The 12,149-nt window shown below is 39.8% G+C and overlaps 1 protein-coding gene across 4 annotated transcripts in view; it reads left to right on the forward strand.

The window, feature by feature from the left end:
- The window catches only part of agap1 (ArfGAP with GTPase domain, ankyrin repeat and PH domain 1), a 133,353-nt gene that overhangs the window by 79,316 nt on the left and 41,888 nt on the right, over positions 1-12,149 (forward strand). For all 4 annotated transcript variants that reach the window (XM_029133855.3, XM_029133865.3, XM_029133838.3 and 1 more), the window contains 2 exons: positions 447-551; positions 10,612-10,780. In XM_029133855.3, the coding sequence (XP_028989688.1) occupies positions 447-551; positions 10,612-10,780 (274 nt within the window). The remainder of the gene's footprint in view (positions 1-446; positions 552-10,611; positions 10,781-12,149) is intronic.

Here is a 12,149-nt window from a genome sequence, read left to right on the forward strand (position 1 = left end):
CTGATATAGTTGTAAGGACGAATGAGCTTGTTATTGTTACTTTAGGCTTGTTACCAATACTCCAAATACACGATTTATATAAAAGTCATAATGAAGGAATTTGTGAAAATGCGCAAATAGACACAAACTCATTGGTTTCCACATCACTATGTGACACTATAATGTGTTGCGTGATGAAAAAAAATAGTCTGCATATCTTACTGCAGATCTACAAAAATAGCAGCTTTGTCATTCACCATCAGCAGTGGTTTTGAGTTCACTTTGCACAGATTAAACATATAATGGAAACACTGAAACTAGACGTGTTAGATACTGTAAGATGATATATCACTATTATCACACCTGTGACTGAGCATTTTTCAATTGTAGCATTTATGTGTGATTGATGTGCAAGAAGATTAGTTTTTTTTGTAAAAAAATAGTATGTTGTCGTTTCTTCTTTGCAGGGCATGTTGCTGAAGCGAAGCGGTAAATCCCTTAATAAGGAGTGGAAGAAGAAGTATGTGACACTGTGTGACAACGGACTGCTCACCTACCACCCCAGCCTTCATGTAAGACACAGACACATCTATAGCATATCTTAATCATGCAACAACATGCAATCACACTCTCTGTATGCTTATTAAACTTCACTCTGGCAGCCTGCATTGACCTCCATTGATCTGCTGTTCTTCATCATTCTGCTGTTATTGCCAGACAGTTTCTAGAATTCGTGTTGATGGCTTGTGTATTAATTAGGACTCGTCATCTGTTTGCCCACATCGCTGTTGATTATAGAAATATCAGCTGTAATGTCTCTGCTAATTGCCCCAGCTCTCTGCACTGTTGGTACAATATTATGCCCTGAAGCTGTTTTATTGTCACTCTCTCTCGCACGCACGCACGCACACACGCCCTTGTACTTACATGGAAGTGAGGACCACCGTTCACATAATGCCTTCCCTAGCCCCTCACCCTAATCCTAACCATCACAGCTAAATGCTGATGTCTAACCCTTGCTCTACTCCTAGCCAATTCGAATACTATCACAATCACATCTTAACCCTCAAACAGGCCTTCAAAGTTGTGAGGACTGGCAAAATGGCCTCACTTTGTCAAAATGTCCACACTTAGATAGTTAAATATGCTTTTACATTCTCACTCCGTTGGAAGTACAATTACACACAAACAAACACACACTTTGCAGCATGCAGTTTCTTTCTCTCTGATCTCCGTTTTGTATTGTATACTATTTTCTTTCGATTTTTATTCTGCCATGAGAAAAAAATAGTAAATTTATTCAATGTACATATTCCATCACCAAGAATTTAACTGGGAACTTATGATAATTGCACTTAATATGAGCTTCTGATACATTTTTGTTTTTGTCTTTACTTACAGATTTGACGTAGGTTGTTAGTGTAGATTTAAAGTACAGGGTGATAAAATATGTATTGTAAAGTATTGCACTCATTCATAATTAGAATCTCTAAGCTTAAATTGTTAATCATTAGCTACTTAGTCTTTTTTTCAGAAGCTTAGTATATAGCATGTAAAGCAAGTTAAGCATGCATTTTTGACAATTAAGGGTGTAATGTAGTATACTCATCTCAATATTTTATTTTTTATTTTTAATGTGGTAGGTGACAGAGTTAAAAGAAGAGAAGTAGAAAGAGCTAGACAAACTACAACCAACAACACAAAATAACACCCCTGTAATACTAATAATAAAAAATAAAAACTGACAACAGTAATAATGTAGTATTGGTAATAACAAGCAAAGAACAGGGCAAATCTACAACACATATCAACAAGTCCAAGGCTTATCAGATCCAGCACACCCCACTGTCACTCAAACGTGACCGCAAAACAACCCCACCAACCAATAATAGTAATCAAATATGCCACTGAATTGTGTGAGTGATGCCAGTTTGACAATTCAGCAGGGACTAAATACTTGCTCTATGAACGAGAGGAAGAACCTCAAGCTCAAGTCCTGCAGGGACAAAGCAGACCCCACCCTGTTGGTCTAACCTGTGCTCCCATGATGTAGTGATTGTATAGCTGCCTAGTTAACAAAGCACTCTTATATTGAGCTGCCAGGTGGAAAATTGTTTATTGTCACAGCATTCTGGCTAATGTACCAGAGAGAGGAATTATCACTGTTCTGTTTTTTCAGAGTGGTTTCTTTTAATCTCTGTTTCCTCTGCTTCCAGTTTATATGGTGAAGAACGTTGTGAAATGCTGTGGGAGAGATGCAGACATGCACATTGCTTCTTCTTACAGCCCAATCTGTTTGGATTAAATAAATATGTCGTTATTTAGACTAGACAGCATTTTAGTGATTTTTCTAGAACAGAAGCTGCTGAAGGATCAAAATAAAACCATACACAGCTAGACAACAAATGTATTACAATCTTTTTTTTTTATAAATATCATTATATTAGAAAAATATTTCCAATAACAATATTCTTATGTTAGAAGCGTTATTGAGTAGAAATAAAAAAATAATCAGTTTGTCTAAAAATCCATGTGCTTGCATGCAGATTTACCAAACACTACAAAACGAATAAATCTAGCACTATCATAACAACAATTAGTTAAAAAATATATTACTGATAACAGCAACAAGGATAATGGTTACAGCAATAAAAGGAAAGCACAAGTCAAGCAGAACATACCAACAAGTTCAAGCCTGACCTGAGCCTATTCTATTTATACGACTCTGTGGTTCATGGTAAAACATTGGGTGAGTTAGAAATGCACTCACAACTTATTTAACATTTTGCTATCTTAGCCAATCCCGTCTAAGCACAATTTCTGTTGTAGTTCCACAATTTACTACGTCTATATTAGGCAACCACTCACAGAACGTCCCGTCCTGCCCAGGCAAATGCACAAAATTGGACAGAGTGGAGCTGCAGCACAGCCGTCTATCATAGACAGCAATGTGCTCCAGCGACACAGAGAGCGAAGCAGCTACTGCCCTGTTGCAAGGTGCTGTGGGGGATAAGGTCCTCTACAGCGTCAAATTCTCCAGCTAGAATTTTGAGCTCCATTCACCGCTGCCCACTGGGTGTTGTTTTGGCCGTTAACCAGCTGTTAGCGCACCATTAGTTTGCAGTCAATTTAGGGTCACATTAAATTTTTGCGTGCATAAATTGATCTGTGCATGCGTAAACTGATCTGTGCGTGCATAGCCAGATTTGTACCTGTAGACTTAAGTGGGGCTATACCATACTGGCTAATGAATAAGAAAGTGGTCGCAGTAGTACAACAAATCTTGAAAGCTCTACAAGCAGTGCACAGCAACAAGCTAGTCTGCTTTCTTGACCTGGCTTTAATTATATTTAATGGTCAGACAGACATCCTCCTCATACGCGTGTATGAATGTTAGGCTTAGCCATGCCATGCTATGTTATGGGGCAGTGTGGAGTTGAGGTGTATACGTTCCAGTAACTCTGCCATTGTGACAATGTGTAAGCATTTATCAGACCACAATCAGCACGTTTGCTTTTGGTGAGCTTGTTTAGTTTAGTTTAGTTTAGTTTAACAATGCAATTAAACATCCTTATATGTAATGCAGTTGTTATACAGGGCTTGCGGGATTGCGAGTACTGCATGTAATTTGGTGCTTCTCGCTGATGTTTAAAGCAGTTTTAAATAATTTCAACAACTGTCTACAAGGCTACAAAAGTCCAGTGTTGCTGCAAAATCTTTCACGACGTCACTGTTGTCACCAATGTCTCTTGGTCTAAGAAATTGTGATTGTTTATTTAGTACGCAGCATAACGCAGACCTGTACATTCACTTTGAGCTGCCAGCTCAGATCTGCACCACTGGTGACTGTGCTTCGCTTCACCTACTTTATAGGTTTCTTTAACCTATAAATATCTGGGTTTGCATTGCAAAAAAGGGTTCCCCTTTTCCCCTGCTTCTCATCTGATTGTGTACCGAATTCATGAACACCCCTTATCTGAGAGAAAATCTTTGATCTTAACAGCCTCACATTCTTCGCTTGTAGCAGAAAACGTTCAACACGGTCAACACTGTAACCTCGGGCCCCTTTGTTGAAGTTTACCATAGTTTAATATTCCGCATGTCCAAGGGATTGTTCAACACAAACATCGCTGTGTTTAAGATGAGTCTGTCTGTGAAAGACAATCCATTTTTTTTCTTGCTGCCAAACTGCCTTCCAGATGTTTGTCAGTTACTAATCCTTCAGTATCAGCTTTTTCAAACTATATCAGGATTAAGGTTGTGTATTAAGTTGAATTAGACTTTCACAGGTCCACACAAGTGTACCTAATAAAGTGAGAGTACTTAGAGAGCATACTGTATCATCAGGTTTTCTAATGTATTATCAACTGTTTGACCTTATGTATTTTAATGTAGTGTGTGTGTGTGTGTCAGAGCAATTTGTTTGCTGGGAGTTTTTTTCCTCTAAAATCAAATTTTATCTATTTAGTTTATTTATATTCTTTAATAAAAATATTAAACACTATTTTTATTTAATAACATTTTATTTAACAGTATCTAGAAAGGAAATCTGGATCTATTAATATTATGTTATTATTATTTTTAACCTTAGGGCAAGGTTTTTATTAAATATTTGTATTGTTAGATAGTAAGTCATTTACTACTTCAGATTTTAGACACTGTAAAAGCAGATAAAAAGTTCGGTTAAAACCCAAATTATCTTTGTGGTCCCGACACTAAGCCGTCACTGCAGAGATTGTGGTGAAATTATGGCTTTGTTTTTAATGCATTGTAGGCAGGCATTTAGAGCTTGTGAATAGGATGTTGACACCACCAGTCTCAGAGGTTCTGTGGGGAATGGGTAATAACACATGGCTTCACAGCCGGGGAGCACGGCTTGAATCTTGTCTTTGATGTGAACCGTAATACCGCCACTTCAAAACTGAACCATTATTTTACACTGTACAATGTTTGACAGGTAATGGGTTTTATTTGAAAATTGACACCCAAATAATTGAGCCATAATAGAAGTTTTAAACGGGAGACTGTTAAATTTTAAAAGAATTAGATTTGCTAAGGCTTACGGGCTTACAATTTTTTAGCACACTTTGTGCAGAAGTGCTGTACAGAACACTTCACCAAACTGCACACGTCCATCACTGATTAGAGCTGCTGATGCAGTAAATTAGTGCTAAATCTCATCACTTAACACATCAACACACATAAACCCCCTCCAGCATCAAATGCAAGGTTTTCCTGAGCGTGTTGCATCTGCAGCTTGGGCATCAATTAGCGTGTTTGCAGAGGCTAATGTAATGAAACTCAATCAGTTCTGCTAATTGCCTGACTATGTGCAAAGAAATCACATTAATGATGTTAATTAAGTGCATGGCAAGTTTTGACAAACCTTCTCATTCAGGAATCTTAAAGGAGTTCCAAGAGTTGCTGAGTACTCGTTAGATGCTTTTCCAACACTCTGTTGTCCAACTCATTCTGTCCATCTAGTCGTCATCTTAACCTTTGACAGTATCCTCAGTAGGATTGACAGGTGCTGGATCTCATCCTAGCTGACATATGGGCGAGAGGCAGGGTACACCCCGTACTGTCAGTTGGACTCAACTTTTTTCATAAGGCAGGGGTGTCAAATTGTGGTCCTTGAGGGATGCTGTCCTCCTGTTTTCTTTAACTCTTCCTGCTAAAAACATTTGATTAGGTGGGTCAGTTGGCTTTTCCAGCTGTTGATTGACTAAACACACCTGATCAATGTTATTAGTTGTAGCTGGGGCAGGGAGAGTTGAAATACCAGCTATACCAGAGAATACCAGAGTGGCCCAAATGTGACAGCCCTGTCGGCTGTCTTTTATTTTGAAGGACTACTTCACAGCTAAAAGGCAAGTTGTGTTATAAAAATTGGACTTTTTAATCAGCTAAAATGTGTAGAACTCACTTGGACAGACCTGGAGTGCAACAGTTTGATGAATTTTAAGGCAAGAGAAGAGCATTTGTTATTAACCTCTAAGTGAAGATAGGATAGAATAGAATGAATTTTATTGACCATACAAAAGGGAAATTCGGTTGGCAGCTACTCTGACCGACAGTGGAAGCTGAAGTTGCAATACAATATAATATAATACAGAAAACACACACACAGTAGCATAATGCATTATAGATGCATGATTGAGGCCGACCAAGATGTTTACAGATCAGTACAACAGTTGTCCTTGGAGGGAAACACAATAAGGGAAAGTAGATAGATAGATAGATTGGAGAAGGACCGAATAATACACAGTCAATGTAGTTACATTTTTAACGATCCATGACTAATTTGTCAAGATCAATAGTCTAATTGATCATGACTCAGGGCTTCAGTCAGACAAGGCTGTCACCATTTTCACCAGTGTTCAGTCTGTCTACAAATGATATCCGTCTGTCTACTTTCTTCCACCAACTGGGCTGAGATGTTACTCATCAGTCCTTCAACCTGGGTCATCCTCTGATTATCAGCCGAGTGTCCATAGACCCCAGGGGCATTTTTTCCTTCTGTCAGTGGAGCTGTCCACAGATTTTCCAAGTACGACACCACCAAAGCTAATCATGAGTAGTGAGTAGTCCTGTTATCAAAGTCCAACATATTAATACATCCTCTGCATCCTCAAAGGACAGTGGCTCCAGGCACACAGGACACCAGGACTCCCATGCGTCCTGCACATAACCAGAAGCAAAAGTCCCCTTGGGCAGTGTGGTTCTCTTGGTAAAACTTTGTCCAATTCTGACACCAGAAGGCCACTTTTTAGGGTCTGTCGGTACTGATTCTGATGAAGCAGGAAGTGCCTACATGAGGATATTTTTTGCTTCCACCAAAGGGCGGCACTGTTGCTTGAAACTACCCACCCTGGTCTTCCTGGAACAGTTTGTGTGAGGGTTGTGTGTGAGAAATGACTGGCATCCACAATACTAGAAGTTTTGTGGATGCAGCGTGTGGTATAGATGACTTTAATGGACAGGGGGTCTTCGGTTATCTTTTCAGCTGTTCTCTCAATGCGCTATATGACTTTGTGGGTCAAAACAGTGCGCTTCCCAAGCCAGGCAGTGATGCAGCTGGTTAGGGTGCTCTCTATGGAGCCCCCGTCGAATGTGGTGAAGATGGGCGTGGTAGATGAACTCTGCTCAACCTCCTTAGAAAATACAGATACTTCAGGGACCAGCTCAGTGGCGGTGGTCCTGTGCTCTCCTGAAGTCAACAACCATTTCCTTGGTTTAGTCAATATTGAGGCATAGGCTGTTCTTGTTAGCCCATTTCAATATGTTTCACCTCACCTGTGTACTGTCTCGTTGTTTTCGTTAATCAATCCCAACATAGTTGTGTCATTCTCGAACTTGATGATATGGTTCAGTCAGAGCAGCTCATCAGCAACTCCAACCAAGTGTGCCTGATCTGAGCCACTTTGCTGGTGAGGACTGGGTCCTACCAACAAGAGTAGTGTTCATGCTTTGTTTTCATGATGGCCTGGGACAGTTTGGCCAGATGACAGTTTGGAAGATAATGACATCATCAATGCACTTGTTAATGTAGCCCGTCACTGATGTTGCATACTTCATAGGTAGGTGTGGTCACTGTTTGTTGCAGCTTCCCTAAAGATGTCACAGTCAGTGTGGCTAAAGCAATCCTGGAGAGCAGGAATAGCTCCTGAAGACCAGGTTTTTATCTGCCTCACAACTAGTCTGTGGAGTTGTGGTATGAATAGCAGAGATGGTGGCAGGACTCTGCCTAATATGTGCTAGGGATGTTTGTGTAAAACAGATCTAGTGCATCTGTTCCTCGCGTAGCAATATCCACATTCTGATAAAATTTCAGGAAATTTAACCTGAGATTTGTGTGGCTAAAATCTTTAGTGACAATAAGCAGTATATTGGGGTGTGTATTTTGTAGTTCATTTATATCTCCAAGCAGTTCATGGAGCACACACTTAGCCTTTAGCTTAGCTAAATGCTAGCTTGCTCGCCGTGGGTCTTCGTTTTCTCGCAGTATTTTTCAAGGTAGAGTCCCCTGTTTATTGTGATGTGGCAACACCAAGAGCTGGGTGCCTGGGCTCTGTAGTAGCCTAAGTATTTTGCAGTTCTTGAAGCAGGTTACAAACTGATCACTGTTGGTTTTAATGCCCATGGTTATGGTAACACAAATTCCTTTTAAAATTACCCATATACAGTAGTTGTAATAAGTCTACATTATAGCATCTGTAGAAATAAACGCAGAAAATCTGCCCCAAGTTCCACATTTGATAATATAAGATAACAAACTAGCCACAGTAGCGCTTGACACTAATGTGCTGCCACTGTATGTGTCTGCCCATTTCTTTGTTCTTTGTGTTTATAATTGTCCAATTTTCAATGGGGGTTTCGACCGAAAGGACAAGATTACGGATACAAGCGAACGAAATGAGTTTTCTCCACAGGGTGGCTTGGTACAGCCTTAGACATAGGGTGAGAAGCTCTGTCACCCGTGAGGAGCTTGGAGTAGAGTCGCTGCTCCTCCACATCGAGAGGAGCCAGTTGAGGGGGCTCGGGCATCTGTTTTAGATACCTCCTACACGCCTCCCTGGGGAGGTGTTCTAGGCATGTCCCATGGTAGGCGACCCCAGACAAGACCCAGTACATGCTGGAGGAACTATGTCTCTCGGCTGGCCTAGGAACGCCTTGGGGTCCCACCATAAGAGGCTGCAGGAAGTATCTGGGGAGAGAGAAGTCTGGAGATCCCAGTTTAGACTGCTGCTCCCACGACCCGATCCCAGATAAGTGATCGAAGATGGAAGGATGGATTAATCTAAATAACAAATCAAACATTGCTTTCACATTAATACTGATATTGAGTTAGTGTATTATACATTTACATGTTTTGGATACATGTGAACTTCAGTTGGTCATAAAATTCTTGCTCATTCTGGGCACAATGTAACATTTCCAGCAAAGTGTTTTTTTCCTCTTTTATCTGCTGCCGTCTCTTTAGCATCGATTCTTTTTTTGGCAAACTTGCTCTTTATGGATTAATGTATGCCAGCATTGTCAGCAACATTGAACACTCTGTTCATATTGCATTTTTCTCACTGACTATGCATCAACACAACACACACACACACACACACACACACACACACACACGCACACGCACACGCACACGCACACACACACACAAAGGGCTGTAAGCACACCTTCTTTACTCGACACTCAAACTGATAAATGCAGATATATATTTTTTTCTCCGAGACACACTCACCACCTGTCATCAGCGTGTTTGGTCGATACACACATCCGTTCTGGAAGCCGCTGCATGGTGTAGACGATCAGGCCAATGATGAAAGCTCTTCAATGCAAATAGAGAATCAATTACCACGGTCAATCTGTTGGAGGTTTGTGTGTGTGTGCGTATGTGTGTCGAGAGTTTAATCAGCAGGCCCCTGGCTCGAGGGCTCTCCGGTGGCTTGTTAAGACACCATCGAGAGCACTTGGCTTTGAATTGGCCTTTTGTCAGCCGAGCTGCCAGAGGGAGGCGAAATGACTAAGATCCTTTGTGTGCGTGTGTGCGTGCATGTGTGTGTACAAGTGTGCTTTTGTATTTCTAATTTGGTGAGGACCAACTACAGTTTTCGACCCGGTTCCTTTAAATGGCTATCTAAGGGGGATCGTTGGATCATAGTTAAAATTACAAACAAGTACAGAATAAATAGACGTCTTAGTAATTGTACAGTATATCAAATAGCACTGACAGTTATTTTCATTCATCATTCATTGCTGCATTAGATTGCGCATTTTTAGATTACATTTTTGGGTTTATTTCTGGATCACTGACGCACTTGTAACATAACACCAGTCTTAACTTAAATCAACTTTATTCATAAAATATATTATCAACAACATTATACCTAAATAGTCCCTAATTTATCTTAAACTTCTTTACAGTATGAAAATACTATGAATTTATGAAAAATGCTTTTAAAAAACTTTTCCAAGGAGATAAAAACCTTTTAAAATATAAATTATGAATTTAGTCTTTTTTTTTACCAAATTTATTGAGTCAGTTTCCCAGCAAAAATCTCACTTTCATAAAAACTCTGTTTCATGATTTTATGTTTAGTTTTTTTTTTATTTGGGGGTTAGTTTGGGTTCTTCGCCTTTTTTATGTATGCTTTTCGCTGTCTAAGTCTAATAAATGCTGGTATTCACAAAGATATTCCCTCTTTCTACTATGTCATGCTGTTGTTTATTTCCAGTCCAATGAACTGCTTAAGCTTCGTTTCCTTCATGCTGAAGAGGAGACCAACCTCCCACAGAGGTGTAGGGGGTGGATATAACAAGCTCCTCTTACTGGTTATTAACAGTTTCTTTTGTCCATACATTCACATGAGTAGCCAGAGGATTCAGGGATTCAGTTTATTCAGGGATATTAGTGAAAAGCAAAACTAGTCCAAGTGGTGGAGTACTTTTAGTGTTACATTGAGGGATTTCTTATTTCTATAGAATATATGTACAGTACCTGCAGGCAGTGCGTGTCGGTGCATTCAAAATATAAGTATAAACATGTGTGTATTCATATTTTTTATATACTTTGTGTTTACCTGTGTTGTACTGTGTTTGTATGTTGCATCCCTCCTCTGTCAGGACTATATGCAAAATGTACATGGCAAAGAAATCGATCTGCTGAGGACTACAGTAAAGGTGCCAGGGAAAAGGCCACCTCGTGCGGTGTCCACTTGTGCCGCCATGCCAAGCCCTAACATCAACGGACTGACTAAAGACATGAGCAGCCTACAACTTGGACAGTCTACAGGTAAGATATGAGGACGAATGAAAGAGCGACTGTGTTTTGGTGAGAATCCGTCCCTCGAGCCATTGGAGGTGCTTTTGTCCTTGTGTTTGGTGTTTGTGCACATTGATTTTCATAGGTTCTGTCTCTCCCTGCCTGTCTCACCTCCACCTATGTGCTGTGTATTTAAAGTTTCCTCCCTCATGCCTTGTTGTTGGGCTGTTTCTTTTATACGGTTGGTGTTTGTGACGTCTATAATTGTATGTTCGGATTAGATGTCGTTGTGTTTAAGTTCTATTCATGTGTTTAAAATTCAAGTCCAGTTTAGTGTTTAAAGTCGAGTTAAGTCTTGCGTTTAAGTTCTGTGTAATATACATACTGTATTATTGCTGGGCACATTAACGCATTAAACGCCCATTGATCTGTGTTAATGCAGTTTGTTTGTATTATTAATATTGGGAAAGTCCTTTGCTCATTGGCTCTGAATATTCGTACAGACAAACAAAGTGTCACAGGAGGAGTGGGCTGTTAATCAGTAGTGGCCTGAGATTCACTTCTCAACTAATCAAAGCTTTTGGGGGCGGGGCCTAAGACCGCTGCAGCGCCAACTGAACTGGAACCGAATAGAATAAAAGTGTCTTACGTGGACATTATCAATTTAAATCTCTTCCACATGGCGGAGTTCGTGGAAACGATTTATCAACGGCAAAGCTGAATGTGAATTAGCTGAATCACCGTAGTAATTTGAGTCTCAAGTATGAAATGCAATACACACATACACAGCAAATCACCCACCCAAACAAACAGCAGAGGGAGACTTTGGCAGATTACATTGGATGTAGCGTGTGGGAGACGTATAAACAAAAGCAAGGCAAGCTAACAAATGCCATAATTAAACGGTTAGCTACAAACTGCAGGCCGATAAGTGTTGTGGAAGATGTCGGTCTGAGGAACGTTAATAGAATCGCAACAAATGATGGTACTTGTGAGCCTCCTAAATACACAAAATGTGTATAATGTATAGTGTTTATATATATATATATATATATATATATATATATATATATATATATATATATATATATATATATATATATATATATATAAAGCCCCTGTGTTTAGAACCTTAGAAGATTTTACTTAATTAGATTTCTTTTGTTTGTATTTGTAAGTCTGCCTTTGCACCTTGTGTGAATGTTGTTTAACTATTAAAATATTGAATATATAAGTTCAAGTGGGTTTTTGCATTTGGGTTCTCCTTCTGTGCAGTTTAGCAGGGCCACCTTAAGGTTGAGTGGCTGGTAAACACTGTTAAGTGTGTTAATCCTTCCCAGTGAGGGATTAACTGTGGTCTGGGTCATTGGCTCTACGTTGAGCTGGGCCCCCTGAGTCC

The sequence above is a fragment of the Betta splendens genome, chromosome 2 (genome assembly GCF_900634795.4).
Source record: "Betta splendens chromosome 2, fBetSpl5.4, whole genome shotgun sequence".
NCBI lineage: Eukaryota > Metazoa > Chordata > Actinopteri > Anabantiformes > Osphronemidae > Betta > Betta splendens.